A 19,222-nucleotide genomic window follows, 5' to 3' on the forward strand; every position below is an offset into this window, starting at 1 on the left:
ACTAAATTAATTCTACAGGTAAAATTATGTTGTAGGAATGTCTCAACCAGGATCAGATCAGTCAAGATATGCATTGATTCAAAAATATTTTATCTTCAACACACTTAGCTCGCCTTATTTCTAAAGACTCCGATTTTAGCATTTGTGTCAACACTGAAAGGGGAAAATTTCATGTTGAATGGGAAATCTTTTGCTGAATTACCTTTATTACTTGAAGGTAGTGAAGCAACTTCTCTAGTTCCACCCACACTGTAAAAAAAACTGTAAAAAACGGGTAAATGTACAACATAAATTTGAAGGAATTTTTCGTTTAACAGGTATTTTTCCGTATTTTCAATTTCGCGCATTGCATCATGGGAACAAGAACCTGCACGAAGCGCGAAATCTTTTTCTGAAGCCATTTCAAGCTATTTCAAAGAGTTCCTTAGAAATTTTATCACTTTTTAAAAAAATGTTTTGAATGTCAAAGCTCTCTCTGCTCCGACACTGAATATGTATCCTGGACCCGGGTTGGACTTAGAAGTTGGAGTGATCGGGTTTTTGGCACCGCTGGGGTAACGTAAAGTAAATCAATAAACAATTTTTAAATAAAAAAAAATACATAGCAGTATTAGTATAGTTAATAGTTCAGACTGGCGAACAGCTATCTTCTTGTAAATACGGTATAATTTTGATATAGCATTCGCTTTACTAAAAATATCCTTACTCATGATTTTTAAATGCCGTTTTTGGTTATGAAATGTAAAAGTAAGACGAAGTTATTCGCTAAATAACGGTAACAGCTTTTCTCTTTTTTTTCCCCACACTCCATATACGGCGCCCATTTTTGCATTTATCTCTTGAAAAACTTGCTAGCTGGATTTATTCGACCATCTTAATAAGAATGTCTCACATAGCCCCCCAAAATATTGCTATATATGACAGTCACCGTCTGCTGTGAGTTTTCTTGACGTGGCCTTTGGTATTATGATATGTAATGCGTATTTTTCTTTTTCATAAATCCAAACTGCTGTAGCTGTTACAGTCTTTGTAGCTCATTATAATTTTCTCTCCTGAGTTCTGACACATCGGGGAGCTTAATTTAAGAAACTTTACCATTCAGCAAGCACCAAGAAAAACATTTTGAGTTGTCACCTGTTTGCTGGTTTTGACCAAACAAGTTAGGCTTCATAATGCTGTCAGCAGATGGTGGTATAGGCTTTAATAAGCTTAGGTGTGACAGAAAGACAAAGTTTGTCAAGAAAGAAAACTAAAAATTGTGTTGCTTTAGTTTAAAGGTTGTGCGTGACAGTATAATAATGGCTATATAGTGACTATTTATTGCAAACTCAGCCAAAAAAAATAAACAACCCTATAAGAAGTTTTATCTATTGTGCTTTATGAATAATAAATGTACACATGTAACTTCTCATTATGTCCTACCTCTCTAAATACAGAAATTTGATCATTAAAAAAAAAAATGTTTTGAATGTCAAAATTAACTTCAGTCATCATTCACAAACAATGTTCGTTGATTGCTTTTGTTCATTATTTCCAACCCCTTAAATGCCTCAAGGTTATGAAAAAAAGTGTAACTGAACTCAGGACAGTTACATTTTAGTAAAGTTTACCTAAAAGACAAAGCACAAAACAGATGGTGATGTTGATCTCATTCTGTCTCTTACTCTTTGGTAGTCTATCCAGAACTGTTACCATCTGTCAGAATGAAAAAAAAAAACTGAAACAAAGGGCAACATTTGCTCCTTAAGGTATGTGAATCTCATTGCTAATAATTTATTTCTGAGAAATCCTGTTTTTGCGAGACAGCTCAGGTACAATGTTGTTCTAAGAAACACATTTGAACATGGGTTAACTGCGTATATCCTAGATTAGTGGTGGGAACTGTCACATAACAAATGTGAAGCAAAAGCCTGCCTTTAAATAATCCGTCGATAATCACCTTCAGGTCAAAAATTACCCACAGACATTTACTGACCAGCGTTAGCACTGAACACGTTCCATCAACATTTATGATCCAACAAAAAGGAAAATTAAGGCATTTAATGGAGTTACAGTGACGAAATAAAGTTTTCTTTCACTCAGTCCGACAGCTGGAATGAGTTTAACCTGCAACCTGATAAGAGTTAAACACGACAAGCGCATGTAGTGGTGTTTCACTCTTTTAAACCCAATTTGCTGCAATGTTTGCACGGCAGCATTTAACAAGCCACATGACGCAAAATGATTCTGTTCAATAAATGCTGAGTTATATCCAATATAAGCAGTGCTCTTTAACAGTTTGACCATAATTACGCCCAATTATCACTGCTTTATAGAATGATTCATCACTGTGCGAGGCTGATTAAATTAAAGTCCCACGGCGGCGTGTGAAAGGCAGAGTCCCTGCTGCAGCGCGTGTTGTTCTGCCCTCTGCATGGGTAAGACTACACGCTAGGTTAAGCACCAAATTGGGTAACTGTCCAGCAACAGCACCTGCTGGAAATGATCATCCCGAGCTGGAGAGAGACCGGGACTGCTTTGATAACAACAAACATTTTGGCCGGCAATCGATCCAAGACTGGACTTTTGGACTTAAAATGCCAACTGTGAAAGACAAGGCAAAAGAATATCCAACTGTGAAGGACCTGCAGAAGGTTTTGGATGCTTGTAAGCTTCACCTCCACCAAATTGATGAAGTATGGCCAAATATATACATAGGAAATGTGTAAGTAGTATTTAATTACATTTTTATATATATATAGAACGCCACTGCATCTATACAGGCGCATTTAGAAAATTTGAATATCATTAAAATTTGTAATTGAAAAAGTGAAATTCATGTCTTGTATAGCTTCATTGCACAATGAGTAACATTTCCAAAGTATTTATTTCCACTTATGTTGATGATTGTACTTTAAAGCTAACAAAAATAGAAAATGATGTCTCAAATATTAGAATAATGCATTTCCAATAAAAAATAAAGTCATTCAGAAATGTTATGCACAACGTGATAATGAGGAAGATTGGCAATTTGATAATTGTCCAGCAGACATTCATTGACAAAACCCACAAGGAGGGTAAACCATAGTCCACTGTGTCCGGGCATATTAATGGAAAGTTGACTGGAAGGAAAAACTGTGGTAGAAAAGGGACACTGCAACCTTAGGATTAAGTGAAAGATATTCAAGGTTTTGGGGGAAATACTCATGGCGTGTCAAGGTGTGAATTTAAATGTCACCACATACTAACTACCCTAAATAAATGACTCAAACCAATCATATGTCCCTTTGGTAAAAAAAAATGCATCAGTTGGAATTATGAACTACCGTATTTTCCGCACTATAAGATGCACCTTCAATGAAGGTTATATAGTGCCTTCATTGAAGGTGCATCTTATAGTGAATGGCCTATTTTAAAACTTGTTTCGTATATAAGGCGCATAGAATAGACACTTCAGTTTGGGTTGCCAATTTATTCTATACTCTATTATTACACATCCACATTTGTAAAGAAGTGGTCCCCGAGTACTTTATGTACTAGGCTACCCCAGTCATTGTTTCACTCACGGTGTTGCGATATTGTGCCCAACTGCTTTCTGGGTAACACAGACCAACCGACACGCTGCCGCCGCAGTCTCTGTCTCTCTTCCCCCGCCCCTCTGCCCCCCCTGGCTTTAAATGTATTGTCAAACTTTATTAACAAACCAGCGTTCTGACAACTATCCCAGCATGCACCGCGCACTTCTTCTACGGGGGAAAATGAAGTCGGGGGCTGCTTACCGTAGTTGCTAGACATGTTGTGGCTAAATATTGGTCCATATATAAGGCCCACCAGATTATAAGGCGCACTGTCGTCTTTTGAGGAAATTGAAGGTTTTTAGGTGTGCCTTATAGTGCGGAAAATACGGTAAATTTTACTGCTTTGGAATATATTAAAATTAAATAGAATCTTATAAGATTAAACCGTTTATATTTCTGTGTATAAAAACTGGGTCTGTTTGTACTGTAAACTGGTTATATAGAAATAAATAACGAGACTGAACTGATTAGTTGAGCCATGCTGTGCTCGTGTTGGTCCAATGTCTGTGATCGAGTCTGATGTCAGCGCAGCCGTCTAACAGGAAATCTTTGAGCACTTTATGCTTCACTCTGCTGACAAGCTTAATGCAGATGCTGATTTCATTTTCCAGCAGGACTTGGCACCTGCCCACACTCCTAAAACTGCCAATATTTGATTTAGTGACCGTACAGTATCTCTGTTCTCGACTGGTCAGCAAACTGGTCTGAGCTGTATTCTGTAGAAAAGTAGTGGAGTATTATTAGGAGAAAGATGAGAGACTCGAAAACAAACGGTATAGCGTTGCCTATGGAGAATTGATGGAGTTTAGTTCAAGTGATTAAGTACATATTCTTCACAGTATAGGTAGTTTTCAGTAAGCCATCATTTCTGCATTAAGTCATGTTTTTATTAGTGTGATATTATATATTAAATATTATTTATCTGCCAAGCTAAATTTGGGGTTTTCATCAACTCTCGTACATAATCAGACAACTGTAAATTTGATACGGCTCTTCAAATCCCTAAGTACATGTGCAACATTTTCTGTAGCACTTTTTCCTTCCCCTCAACTTTCCATTAAAATGTTTAGATACCACACTGTTTGTACAGCTAATTTCTTTACGGATTACATTTTATTGCTCGCCAGCCTTGTGAAGGGTGTCAGTGATTTCCCACTGGACATTTGTCGACTCCTCCTCATGACTTAGCATTTCGTAGTCTCTATGTAGCATTTCACTATCAAAAAATTATTTTTATTAGTCCTGTGGAATATTCATTTTATTGTCAGAAGCTGAACTTAAGGGTTTCATCATCTGTTAACAGCATTATCAAAATTAACATAAAACAAACACTTGAAATATATCCATCTGTGTATACAAGTTTCAAATTAATCGCTACAAGTACATTTTTCTATGATATTCTGATTTACTTACATCCAGCCACCACATTTCTTTGAACCTCTACCACATATTGTCATTCTGACAGAAAACCATTGTGCTGCGATGCATAGCTTTCACCAACGTCTTGAACTTCTCTCTGTCTCTGTGTCTTGCTAGGGCAGTAGCCCAAAACAAGGCTGTCCTGCTGAATTTAGGCATAACTCATGTGTTAAATGCTGCTCACTCCAAGCAAGGCAGCCCAGGGAACCAAAGCTTTTATGGCAACGACTTTGTGTATTTTGGCATTCCAGCAGATGACTCGACTCACTTTGATCTGGACGTTTACTTCCAGCCCGCTGCGGATTTCATTCATAAAGCTCTGAAGTCACCCGGTGGTAAGAACTTTCAACAAACTTGATCCAGAATGCACAGAAGGAAAAGAAGCTTCCCCTTTTTTTTAAATTCCTACACATAAAATCATTCATTTCATTCTGTAAATCCTTAATAGAGTTAACCATCCAAAAAAAAAGTACATCTTGCTGCTCTTTCAATGTCACCTGGCTCCACAATGTAACAGAGCTTGTACTACTATGCAAATGTATGGTCAGCCCGTAATAATAAGACCCTTACCTTGCTGAATTTAAGTATGCAATAGCTTCTTTCAAAGAAACAAGGAGAGGATGAGTTGGGATTAAAGAGAGTTGGCCTGTCTGCAAAAGAACTTCAAATGAACAAAGATGATGAATTGTCGACTATTTTTAGCTCACAAGCAGAAAAAAAAGAGAAAAAAGAAAGGCCACAGTGTGAGACGGGCAGTCATGTATGATAATAATAAGTCTGAGGCCTCACTAATCCTTCCCTCACACCTCTCTCTGCCTTTGTCTTGTTCTTCAGGGAAGGTTTTGGTGCACTGCATCATGGGAATGAGCCGCTCGTCGACTTTGGTGCTGGCCTACCTCATGATCTACCATCACCTCCCGCTCAAACAGGCCCTGCAGAAAGTGGTCCAGAAAAGAGCCATCTATCCCAACAGGAATTTTCTGGCTTTGCTGCTGGATCTAGATCTTCAGCTGACGAGGAAAAAGAAAACCTGCCAGATACTGTAGTAGAGTTTGTTTGTTTTTTAGCCTTACTGCGTTTTAGTTATACGTCAAGAAGTCCGGCAGTCTGTTGATCCAGCAGTCTGGACTGTGAGTTGTTGAAAATGTTTTTGGCTCGGCAGGTCACAGATATTTGGGGATATTCAGGTGACAGTATGTTAGCATTTTAAGCTGAAAAGAGAATCTATGTAACTTTTTGACCTTCGTTAATCAACGAATCAAGAATTCAGAGGCTTCCCAAAATGTAAATTTCACTCTCTGTAACAGACCTGCAGAGCAATTGTACAATATCAGTACAAAGGATGAAACCTTCATCCTTTCATACTTGAAAGGATCATATTTTGTTCTTGTAAGGGGATGAGACATTTTGTTCCTTTGTGTTCTTCACCCATTACTCAGCAATTTACTTCTCATGTTGTGAAGTATTTTCATGAATTGCTGAGATAAATGGTCAGAAAAATACTGGTCCAAATGTGTTGAGGGTGAGAACACAGTTTTGCTCAACCAAAACTACAAAGGTACAAAATGACAAACGCCCATCTTTGGATGTTTAATGGTTTTCTACCAAACTTTTCTGAAATGTTTCACGTGCCGTCTTGTAATTTTGAAGTTTTTACAACTGTGTGTGCTTTTTTTTTGTGTCAAATATAAAGTTATTGATGAACTTTTGAGTAGATTTGTTTTCTTCAGTTTCAGCAACAAATTTTGATTTATATCTTGCAAAAAATACCCACAGCACAATGTTGTTGTCCCCAGGCAAATCACCATGAAAATATGGTAAAAAGTTATGTTAAGGTTTCTCTTGTTCCACTGGAAACTATATTAGGTCATTAGGTTTAATCTTTAGTTGGGAATGTTGGATTATCGCAGTCTAAGTAAAAGACAAAAACAAAACAGTAAACCGTAAGCAGGCAATCTTCAAGTGATATCATTGACTATAACTAGTTTCAATTATTGATATTTCTAGGCAAGTATTTGTAATAAAATATGGACATAAGTGTCACAAAATACAAAAATCTAACACATTGTAATTGATACTGATGTCTTCTACTTCAATTGCAATCATGGCATTCATGCTTTGATGTCCATTTTCCTTAGTTTATAAACATTTGATGAAGAAAATGTTTGTGTTTTGATTTTGGATGAAATATAAAAAGTCCAGAGGTCTTGTCGGCTAGTGAGCACAAAAATGGCAGAGGCTAAAATGTAGAAGACTGACATCCATAATTTACAAGCAGTTACTCATATTTCAATCATTCTTGTAGGAGCAGAAAGGACCAAACGAATCATAACCATGTTGAACAAGCATTGTTTATTTAAGCTTCTTCGTCTCTGAAAAAGAGAGAATAATTCAGCAACATCTGTCCAACACATCACAGCGTGAATTTCCTTTGTTGTATTTATCATAGCGGTTGAGCTGATCACCGCTGTGCATCAAAAGGCATCAGTTTCTTTGACGGCCTATGAACTCATCTGTAAGCTTGTGAGTTACAAGAAAACGTGTGAACAAAACCTTTACAGCGACGATTTCCAAATGTTATGTATTTTATTCCTAGAAAGCACCAGCACAATTCAAAACAATACATGTTAAAATTAAATACAAATGCCATTTAAGACTCGGTTAAGCAGATAACAGTGAATAACAGTTAACAATAACAGTTTTTATTTTATTTTGTCAAGACCTCTCTTTCTATACATATAAAAATTAATAAATTATAAAAGAAAAAAAAATGACATCAATTGGTTCAATGCGGTATTTTCATTGTTTGCGTAAAGCAAGAAAGAGATTAAATGACACAAAGCTAAAAAAAAAAAAAAAAACGAGACAAGTCCTGATCAAACGGCGTGGGGTTGATTAAAATACATGGAAGGATGGAAGATTGACAGAAAAGCTCAAGCACGGGAGCGCAGATCCAATTTTCCTCACTATTAAAAAAAGCAGCGTCCTATCCTCGTTCCTGCACTGGCAGCTCGGGTAACCTTTAAGGAATGTAGAGGATGACGCCAGAATTATTTTGGGCCGTGATTCAGATGTTAAAATTAGCAAAAAAGGTTGCAGGGTAGATTACCAAGGAGAACACGTAGACAGTTGTGCTCTCGACCTAGATGTAGTTCTTGTGTAGCGAGACCATGAAAAGCGCCGATTTCAGCCAAGGCAAGTGTCTGCTAACAATCTGCTCTTCTAAATTTACTGCACATATGGTGTGTTGGGAAATATCTGAGCATGTATTGTGTGGCGTAGACCTCCTCTCCATGAGACTCTTTTCTCTCCTGTCCAAATCTTAGTGTAGAGTAAAGCATCTTTCTCAAAACAATAAGCCAATCTCTTCAAATGAATAGTTTTCTGACATTCCAGATTGTTGCAGCATTTTGTTTAAATGAAAATAATCTGCAGACTCTGTTACATGAAACAATGGCGTGCATAATACGGCTTCAGACTGTACAGTAAAGGTAAAGGTAATTTTATTTATATAGCACATTTTCAGCAACAAGGCAATACAAAGTGCTTTACAGGAATTAAAAGGAAAAAGCAAAAGAAGAAAAGCCAAAAATGTTCCAAAGTAAATAAACTAGATACTCCTATTCAGGGTTGCTAGATAAGTATAAGTAGGTATCCTCTGGTCTAATTCCTTTTCTAAAAAGTAATTGCTATGTTAGTTTTTCTGGATTCTAACTTCTAATCCCTGTTCTGGGTTGCTAAATAAGTGTAAGCAAGTAAGTATCCTCTAGACTTCAGGGTTGCTAGATAAGTAGGAGTATTCTCTGGACTTAGTAAGTACTTAATGTTTCATGTCAAATCTTTTAATATTTTTGTCACCATGTGAAAGCATTTTATGATAGAAATACTTTTTGGAATGAGCAAAACATCACAACAGAGTTTGTTTGAGTCGAGATGAGAATTGTGGACATAATTTCACATCGGTGAAACTCTGGCATCAGAGACAAAGATCTTTAACTTCTTTGCTCCCTTTTAGCTAATTTGCAGCGTGGTGTCACGACTCACGTCTTACATGAAAATCCACTCCTGATTGGCTACCTCTGCTTCATGGGTTCGTTTTACAAGAAACTTTCATCTAGAATGTGAGCAAGTTCAAGGATACGGTCAATCTTTGGAACTGCAATTGCAATTAAAATGTGGGGGATTTTAGTGTTATACATCACGCTACAAATATCTATCTTTTGTTTTTCCAGTGTAACTGAATCATGACATGAACAAGAGCATATAGTGCAAGTCAGGGTTGTCACACTCATTTTCATTTTGGGCCACACCAAAAATCTGAATGTTCTTAAAGGGCCGGTTGTGCCACAATGTATTGATAAAAACTAGTTAAACTGTTAAGATATCAACAAATGGCTGTTCCTCCAGGATTTCATGATTGCCTTAGTGTTTTTTGCCATCAAAATTACAGATCTTGTAGCGCCAATTTAGAAACATTGATATTTGCGCTAATGTATGACGTTAAATGTAGCTTTTTATCACTCACCTTATCAATCCCAGACTATATCTTGACATCCAATAAGGTTGCATTCACTTAACCTCAAAGTTTTTGACCAATTTTGAGAAAATCTGCAGTAAAATTAGAAAAAAAATTAAATGTAGAGATTTGTTGATTTTTTGCAGATTTCTGAAAAACTGGCAGAAGGTATTGATGGAGTTTGGAGTCTAAAGGGTGACATGAAAAGCTGCGGTGGGCCAGATTTTGCCGCCGGGCCTTGAGTTTGACACTTGTGGTACAAGTAGATGGGAATCATTCCATTCAACACTTTTCAGGCTAGGGGCATTGACTTGAATTTCATGTAGGTGGTTAAGGGTAACCAGTGAAGCTCAATGAACCCTGGGATTAGACTTGTTGCCTTGTTTCACAGCACAGGCTGAAATACCAGTAAGAACAGCATTGCAGTAGTCAAGGCAGCAGGTTAGCATAGACGTCATCAGGAGCTGAGCTTTGTGTTGGATCAGGTTAGATGTTGTTCTGTCCTGGGTGTGTTGATGCACTCGATTAAGTACGCCAGCCACTCCTGGGAAGGTTCACCAACCGTTCCAGATTTTCTCCATTCGTGTCTAACTGTGTGCTCCTATCCAAAAGCCTCTTTAAATGGCTTTGCTTCTTCTTCTTGAATTTCTTTAATACCCAGCGTAATGTGTTTGTTTTTAAGATTATTTGGTCTGCTTCAGGTCGCCAAACAGGTTCTACTTAAGTAATTTCTTGATTCTACAGTTGAGACAGTCAGACCTAGGCTTGGCTTGTGAAAAAGACCACAAAATATGAGCTTAACGACGCTTAGTTTAATGTTTTAAAAAGAAGGAGGGGCGTTATATTTTCACGTGGGAACAAGTTGGCTTAGAAATCTTGATTCTCGTATTAACTGAAGTCATTTGAAAATTGGTTTTTGTGTTTGCTCATCATTTCTGACTGACCAGTGAAAGTTATTTTACCGACTACTAAAGATGAATATGTCCAGCACATATACAGCACTTCCTAACATGTTTTCAAACTTTCTTCTTTTTGATAATTTGCCTATGAATCCAGATGAGCCACATCTGAAAGGCTTAAGTAAAGCAGGTAGTGCAATTCTTAAAATCACCAAAAAAACGGCCTGAGGTGGCAAAAAAAAAGAAGCCATTTTTTATTTGCCCTGCGTGTTAACTGCAGGCACTTTCCCATAGAAAGTATCTTTAATTACACAAAAGTGGAGCAGGAAGGACAGCTTAGCCTGAGGGGGGGAAGGCTGTGAAAGCAGAGCAGAAGCTCAACATATGCACCAGGGAAATCAGTTCTCTGCCCCTGACTGTGGGAGGGAGGGAAAAGGCTGCACTCCTAGATCAATGAGGAGAAAGAAGAGCCTGCAGGTACTTCTGGGTTTATGTTGTATAAAGATGCTCTTCAACCTGCCTTCAATGCTCAAACACTCATGGAGCATGCACTGGGTCGTCTGCAGCTTCTTCTCGCATGCACCTCCTCTTAAGTGACACTTAGGCAATCAGCAGCGATGGATCCAGCCATCATGATGTGCGCCTCCATAGGCTACAGCAGCTTAGCGAAAGGTCACTGGAACAGATTTGGTCTCAGTGACTCACTACCGTGGACAAAAACATCAGAACCACAGCATGTCCCCCACTCGCGAGAAAGCCTGCGAGTAATAAGCGGAGCTGCGGTAATGCATGCACATCGGTTGTACACTCTCAGCCTTAAGCACAGTCACACACAAGGCTAAACTGATGCTAATGTATACAGCATGTAGCGTAGAAGTCTCTCTAAAGCCCGGCATATAAATCGTAAAGGCACAGGTTAGATCTGCCTACAGGAAATGAAAATCAGTTTACAGACCTTGAATACAAACTTTCTGTTTCTCTGGAGATAAATAAATTTACCAAGAGCTGCTGAATTATAAATAAAATAAAGAGAGCAGCATAAGGTCAACTTATAATTATGTGATCTTGTGCTTCTGTGCCAGTTTGGAGAGCATTTATTGGAGTAATTGTGGTCTATATTTAAAAGCTAAATATAAATACTTATAATGAATGTTCTACTTAACAGGCCCTCTCTATAACCCTGCATTTCCTTTATCCCTTTATAAGACAATGCCCTCGTTTGAATTGTATAATGTGTTTTTAATGAAATAATTTAGCATTTTAGCGTAAAGCATATTGTGTCAAAAGCTGGGAAAACCTGGATGTCTCAAAGGAGAAATTGGAAACAATGTGCAAATCTGTTGCTACATTCAGTTACTAATGTTTAATTTCAAGCAAATTTATCGTGATAATCGGCAAGAAAAACTACAAAAGGATACAAGTAATTATAATTACAGTCAGTTAACAATCAGTCCTAATAAAAATCTAATATAGTGCAATTAATTCACTGAAATAGTGTTAATAAAATTCAAGCTTCACAACACAGCTATCTGGTGCAGGAAGATAGAAAAGAAGCAATTTAAAACTCCAAATGTGAAAGTTGCTGTGCGTTACTGAGGACATTGTTGCAATTTTATGCATCAATGTTTATCCAAATAAGATTTTCTGGTGCCTTATGTAACATCTGCATGGGACATGTGTGTTTTTCTAGGTTTGTTTTAGGTTTTGAGAGATAATGAAAGCTTGTGGCATTGTCTTTTTCCAACCTAACTGCTTCAAATTTCTCAACAAATTTATCCCTGAGCCGTCTGATGTTCTTATCGGTGCTGATGCTTCTTTTTAATTACTAATGTTATCCAACAAAATCCTCAGGCCAAAGAGAACATCTGGGTTTATACAGAGATTAAACTACACAGGTGGACCATTGCTAGTGTGTAGGTGGCTTGGTCTCTCACATGCAATGTCAAAAAACAATGTGGTTTCAATGTGACAAATCTGAACAGGTTCACGGCCTCATCTTTCAAGGAACTATTGAGTCCCTCATGTCATTGTTTTAAGCGTCTTTGTACTTCCTTTTAGCTTAAGCTGCACCTTAACATATTTAAACAGGATAGTCGGTTTGTGGAGCTTCCTTTGATAAATGAAAAATGTAATTTAATACAGAGAAAAGCTTGACCAGAGTTGCCTGACATCCAGGCCCTCGGGAACTATACACCCTGCAGGCCTGTTCGGTAATTCTTGCATGCTTCTCTCAGCAGTCATTGTTGAACAAAGATGATTACCAGTTCTGTTCTTGGCAATAGAGTGAAGGTAGCACAAGATATGCCCAGAGGCCTCGGCAGCATGGCGAGCCCCGAGGTGCAAGCGGGCAGCTATGAGACCCCCACAGCTTCTGAACTGCACAGACTGATGTGGACAAAGAAAGGGGGGAACAACCGTATGGACGAAGTTTACCCCCGGATCTATATAGGAGACATGTGAGAATTAATCGCCTGCTTGAACAATGCATCCAGTCCAATCATTCACAGAATAAGTCAGAGCCTTTATATTCAGATATGTTTGTTTATTATTTTTTGGCATTTGTGGCTTTTACTTGTAGTGTTCAGACAGGAAAGGGTCAGAGAGAGAAGAGGTCAGACAAGCTGCAAAGGTCACGAGGTTGTAAGCCGAACCCCAGACGGCTGCAAGAACTTTGCATATTCGGGGCGCTTGCTCGCTCTCGCGTCAAGTCATGAGTCGCCTCAGAGCTCCCAGAATGCTGCCACACCAATGGTTTCCAAGCTCTGAAAGCCTCTTTACTGTTTTTGTAACAAAATATTGTCAACCAGCCCAATGAGAAGTCAATTCAGGCTGCCTTTATTTCACAGATGACTGCTTGAGATAAAAACTCAACGCTAAATATTTGGCAGCATTCACGCAGACATAAGATCTGAAAGGCTGCACATTATGGATAGAAGTTAAAATACTGGTGTACAATCAATTTGGAAATGTTCTGTCATTCCTTTGGCTCAGACACAGGAAAAGAAAACAAGCCACACCATCTTTGCCAGCAATAAAATGTCTTAAGCATTCCTCTTGCTCAGACTTTAATTGCTCACTATTTGGAAGTGTGATGAACACAGACCAAATGGCTTCGTTGGCTACCTCCCCTGCCATTACCAAACTACAACCAAAGGCAGATTCAAATTTAAGAACAGCACAGAAAATTGACGTCATTGTTCACAACTCCTCCTTCAGTTCATCATTTGGCCAGTATAAAGTTCATCCAGGGAAATTGAGCTCAATGGGACAAACCCCAAATGGACCACTGAAGGGAGATGAGGATAAAGCAGAATTGCATAGAAAAGCAATGGGCAGGCTAGTAAAAATGCGAATGCTTAAACAGTCAGGGGGTCCATTGCTTTACTGCAATTAATGAGATAAACAATCTGTTGTTTATGGAAACACGCAGTAAGTGACTCATGCGGCCTCAACTCTAAATGAAAGTAGAAGAAGAAAATAGATGGCTCTTCAATCGAAATTTCACTGCAACAAGACGTTTTTATATTGTGAGACCTCATTACACCCCTTTCTTTCATTTTTAATGTAACTAGAGATTGCTTATTTATCATTCAGTCTGATAAAATGCAAACAGTTACTGTACACATCCATATTTCTTTTTTCCTTTTTTTTGCCTTAGGTATGCAGCCAAAGACAAGAGGACACTCCAGGCTCACCACATCACCCATGTCCTCAATGCCGCTGATGGAAAATACAATGTGAACACAGGACCAAGCTTTTACAGGGACACTGCCATCACTTATCATGGAGTGGAAGCTTTTGACATGCCGTCCTTTGACTTGAGTCCCTTCTTTCGCCCAGCAGCCAATTTTATCAAGAACGCTCTGAGTCTGCCCACAGGTGAGGAGGCTCTCTTGGCACTGAAGGTGCTTCTCGTCATTATCCACATGTTAACTTTGGGAAGGCGAGACAGACTGTTGAAACATTTGTCACTCAATTCCCATTACGGCAACCCCCAGTTGTGTTACTCATTAAAATGCAAATCAAACACTAAACATAATATCAAGCTAATATCTTCCCCCACGGTAATCTTCTCATGGGCTCAGACCTTTGTCGGGGAAATTAGTTTTAAATGGATTGCCCTGGTAATTTGTAAGCTAGACTTTTATTGGACATGGAAATTACACAATTATGTTTGTGGCCTGCGTCTGCATGGCCTGTTATGCAAAGTGAAGTCGGTATCTGACATGACAGTAATAAGATGAGGCCTCCTTCTTCACATGCCGGCTGATCGGGGGGCTCCAGCGTGTGGCGGGGCCTGCGGTAATCCCTGGCAGAAATACACAGAAGCCAAGACAGTTCAATTACTCGCTCCTCTGCTCCCTAATCCTCGGGCCTGATAAGAAACCTGGGATTAACGTGTGTAGAAACATTTGTTGCAACATTGTTGAAAACTTTTACTTTGGAGTTAGAAGTGCTCTCTTTTCTGTGATGTTCATGGTTTTTAATCCACAGAGGAGTAACAAATTGGACGTTTAGAATGATGTCTGACACAATAATCCCTTGATTGCTTGGTTGTAAATGCAGAAATAAAGCCTGTAGAGAATGCCACAACAAGAAGATGATCCACTGGGTGTGTGTGTTTTGTTTTTTTTGTGTGTCTGATGGTCCACAGGAAAGGTTTTTGTCCACTGCGCAATGGGACTCAGCCGCTCCTCCACCTTGGTTCTGGCCTATTTAATGATCCACGAGAACATGACCCTGGTGGATGCCATCAAAGCCGTCAGTGCCAACAGGAATGTTTCACCCAACGAGGGATTCCTGGAGCAGCTCAGACGTCTGGACAAAAAGCTGCACTGTCATTAGGCAGCTGAACCATCAGAGTGGATTTAGTCGAGCTTAATTAAATTGTGGCCTCTTGCCAATATGAAGCTGCTATAACGACAAACACTATGTAAATCATGTTGTTGTATTGTCTTTGTAAAACATATTCCATCTGCGTTACAAACAAAAGTTAATAATAGCTTAAAAGGTTATGACCCCGGACAAGAACATGTAGCCATTACAAACTGAGGTGCAGTTGGTCTTGGATTCGAAATCATTCAGAGGAACAAAAACATAGAAACATAACCCATAAAACTTTGCAAGGCACAACTTTTTATTTGACTAATTCGAAAGAAAACTGACTGAAAAAGAATTTTATGGATGGATAGCTGTCCCCATGAAAAGTATTTTATTGAATGTAAAACATATAATACTAATTCTACAATAATAAAAATTCCTTATATATTTTAAAGTGACATTTCAAGAGGACAAAGCAATTAACAACCTAAATGTGTAGCCAAGTAAAGCAGGAAATGCAGAAATATTTAAATCTTGCAGTGGTTCATTTTACACTTGCGGGTCCTCCGTCAACTCAAATTCAGAGAACAACATGGCCAGTAAAGGGCAAATTTCATCATACTGTATGTTGTTGCCAGAAACCGTAGGATTCTTGAGTATTTCACAACAAAGTTGCAAATCGCTTTCCCAAAGAAGATAAGTGAATTTCAACAAACATTTCTGCAAAAGTGCATAGGCGTGCATAGGGTTGCCACCCGTCCTTTAAAATACGGAACCGTCCCGTATTTGGCTGTTAAATGTAACGTCCCGTATTGAATCGATACGGGACACGATTTGTTCCGTATTCTACAAATGTCTATGTGTAATAATAAAGAAGCGGTCCCCGAGTACTTTATATAGTAGGCTGCCCCAGTTATTGGTTTACTCATGGTGTTGGTGTTGCGACATTTTGCCCAACTGCTTTCTGGGTAAAACAGACCAACCGACACGCTGCCGCCGTAGCTGCCTTTCCCCCCGGCTTTAAATATATAGGGACTGGTCCCTGGGAAACCCTAGTTGAAGCACACCCTCCGTAATGAGACTAAGACGACGCGCATTAGTGGGCGTCCCTTATTTCAATTTCTGAAAGGTGGCAACCCTAGGCGTGCGTCAACTGCATCACAACAGATGAAGCATTGACAGGTCGTCAAAAGATGCAAAGGGTCTCCAGCACCAACCCATCTGAACTGTCTTTACAAAATAGATTCTAACATGGTCGCAAGTTGGACAGACAGGCGAGAAGCAGCTGATGAGGGATCTAAGGTCCCTCAGTGGCTCAGGTCCACCAATCAACCCAACCCATGCACTAAAACGGAGAGGTGAAGGACCATTTATGATGCAACTCAAAAGATTGTGACCTATGCCTGAGCTGAGCAAAGTTGGAGGAGACTAGTAGAGTCCATCGGTCATCTTGCAAATTGGTTGTCCCACCTACAGGGACAAAAAGACTAACTGGACCAGGTAGAAGCACCACAGTTCTCCTCAGAACAGCTAACATTCAGCCTCATTGTTTACCTCACCTATCTTTGTTTTAGTTTTTTTTGTGGAATGTTACTTCAAATTACTTGCAAAAAAATTGTGTATTCTTATTTATTTATTGGGTTTATCTAAAATATTCAAATGAAATGCAGTTTGGGAAGCTGAAAAATTTTGGCCCAATGCTCTGCGACACTATGGGCTCTTTGCACCTACGGCGTTGACGTCACATCTCCAGGAGCTAATGCGGCTCACTTGTTTCCGCTTTGAGTTACCATGACTGCTAGAAAAGACTAAGTCGTATTTCAGATGCAAAAAAGGCAATACTATGAACATTGTTGTCTTCCTAATATAATGGGCTTTTAAGTTTTCATTAATTTCCAAGCGATCCTGAATTAAGAAGATGGTGGCTTGTAAATATTTGCCACTACCAGTTAGAGCCAACGCTGCACAACACAAAGTTTACAGCCTTCACTTCACTCCAGATCAGCCTAAAACAGCCTAAAAATACTGGGGATACGGGTGGTAAACAGTGGCGCAACTACACATTATTCAGGTGGATGTGAAAACATAGATTTTCCCCCTCCCCACCCAGGGAAGGAACGTCAGGATGAAGGAGCGACGCCTAGTGACTACCCTAATGCTGGCAGTCATTAATCTATTACCAGAAGCTTTCTAACCAAAACTGTTAATTAGATGAATTGCTGTTTATTGCAGTGACAGCCAGGACAGAGTGAGTATTTGTACTTTCACAACACTTGCAAAAAGTTTTGTGAAAGAAAACAGGTCAAGAGGGCAAATTGTGACTTTCAGCTCCTTCCATTCACTGAAGCTATGTTCTACACTGCCACTGAACATCCCACTATAATAAAAGTATTCTGATGACTTCCTGAATTATAATTACTGTCACAAGCTGTCATTCGCCACTGTGGAGAACGACAGGCAGACTGGCCTTGCTGCATTGTCCATCTGTTCGGTTTCCAAGCTGTTGCTTCCCAGATAAAGTTTCACCTCACATTTTCCTCATCGGTGGACAAATCATGGCATAAACCTTCATCAAATGAGTTTACAATAAAGCTGGAAACTTTAATATCAGTATTAGATTCCTGGGTGGAATCTGTTAATTCTGGTCATGCAGTTCTCACCAGAACTGGTCATGCAGTTCTTTATCTTTTCTGAAGATAAAGTTGAACTTTATCTTCAGAAGGTTGAAACTCAGTTATACTTCAAAATGTTTGAAAGAATGTTTTGGGTTGGAATACAAATGAAATCTTCAAATCTAGGTTGTAATTTTTAAAACTAAAGTGTGCAATAAATACCCCTTTAATTGCTAAGCTGGTGTGTTTTTGTTTTTTTTGCTCTAATTCTTTATCCACATGTGAGATCTTAGTTAAAGAGTTGAACCTCTGATGGCAGGGTTGTGGAAACCTGAGACATTAACAGACTTTCTGTGAAGGCTGAAGGGACTTTCCCATCATTGTTGTTGTTGTTGAGTTCAAATGAGATCAGAACCAAAACATACAACCAACTCAGCCCCACTTGTGCATCTAAAAACCTCTAAAACATCTAGTTTGAATTTTAATTTAATTCAGGGTTTCTTCAATTCTCTTTTCTGGATGATTCAGTGACTATTTACACTTCAATCAGTTGCAAACATCTTGTCTGGATTTGTGATAGAAAAACAACCTTTTTGTTCCTTGCAGTTTTAAAGCAGCTTATTGAAGACAATATGAACTTTAAATTGTTAGCAAATGGCTGTATGGGGACAGGAATGCAGGAAGAGTTGCTGCTGAAAGATTAAATAGAAACAGGCACAGGACCAAAGGTGCATAAAGAGGTTTAGTAACAGGAGTGTGAACTAGAGGAAAGATACTGAGAGGCATATGTGCCTGGAGAAGTGATTGCTGTGATGGGAATCAGGTGAGACTAACTGCAGCTGAAAGAGAAGCAGGAATTTGAGCACCTAAGAGAAAAACTGGCTGAACACAATTAACAAAGCGGAAATGAATACAGAAACCAATGCTTGTCAAAACAGAACAAAAATCAACACAATACTGTCTCCAGACCCCCCAAAAAACACACAAATGACCATGATTGTATTTGTTGTCGAATTAAATGAAATGCGTAGCCCACTGATCTGAGACAGGGGTGTAGTCTAAATATTTTCATGAAGGAGATTAAAATCTTGACTTTGGCCGATCTTGTTTTTTTATGCAAAACGACCACAGTGTTTACCTTTGCACTTGGACATTTAAATCAAGTTGAGAATCTCCCAGCAGAAATCCCCAGCTGCACAAAGAAACGGTCAAACAACACAGTTTTATTGACCGTCACTATAAATCTCTAATGCGACCTGTAAACCTGAGCTCAAAGACTCTGTGTTTTTAAAGTTTACAGATAATATTCTTTTCTAACTGTGATTTTAGATGTGTTTGACTACAACTTTGAGTCACTAGTCCAACATAAATGTTAAAACAGTCATTGCAAAGATGCAG

General features: G+C 38.8%; 1 protein-coding gene across 3 annotated transcripts; it reads left to right on the forward strand.

Moving 5' to 3' along the window:
* Nucleotides 1-2,054: 2,054 nt before the first annotated feature.
* LOC103481477 (dual specificity protein phosphatase 13B-like) lies at nucleotides 2,055-18,061 on the forward strand. 3 transcript variants are annotated; one of them, XM_008436948.3, is made up of 4 exons: nucleotides 2,392-2,704; nucleotides 12,674-12,847; nucleotides 14,050-14,270; nucleotides 15,046-18,061. In XM_008436948.3, exons 1-4 carry the CDS (start codon nucleotides 2,577-2,579, stop codon nucleotides 15,234-15,236), a joined length of 714 nt encoding a protein of 237 aa, XP_008435170.2. In that variant the 5' UTR covers nucleotides 2,392-2,576; the 3' UTR covers nucleotides 15,237-18,061. The 3 variants fall into 3 exon arrangements, with proteins under 3 accessions (XP_008435168.2, XP_008435170.2, XP_008435169.2); XM_008436946.3 differs by lacking the exon at nucleotides 15,046-18,061 and having other exon boundaries at nucleotides 2,055-2,704; nucleotides 14,050-14,995; XM_008436947.3 differs by lacking the exons at nucleotides 2,392-2,704; nucleotides 15,046-18,061 and adding an exon at nucleotides 7,837-8,171 and having other exon boundaries at nucleotides 14,050-14,995.
* The last annotated feature ends 1,161 nt before the right edge of the window (nucleotides 18,062-19,222 follow it).

The sequence above is a fragment of the Poecilia reticulata genome, chromosome 19, assembly GCF_904066995.2.
Source record: "Poecilia reticulata chromosome 19, P_reticulata-male-v2, whole genome shotgun sequence".
NCBI classification, from domain to species: domain Eukaryota; kingdom Metazoa; phylum Chordata; class Actinopteri; order Cyprinodontiformes; family Poeciliidae; genus Poecilia; species Poecilia reticulata.

Excerpts from the sequence above, each read along its gene's own strand:
- LOC103481477 (XM_008436946.3), top strand. The coding sequence starts at position 2,577 with ATGCCAACTGTGAAAGACAAGGCAAAAGAATATCCAACTGTGAAGGAC. Across the intron at positions 2,705-12,673 it reads AATATATACATAGGAAATGT|AGTGAAGGTAGCACAAGATA; the intron begins GTAAGTAGTATT and ends TCTTGGCAATAG. Across the intron at positions 12,848-14,049 it reads CGGATCTATATAGGAGACAT|GTATGCAGCCAAAGACAAGA; the intron begins GTGAGAATTAAT and ends TTTTTGCCTTAG.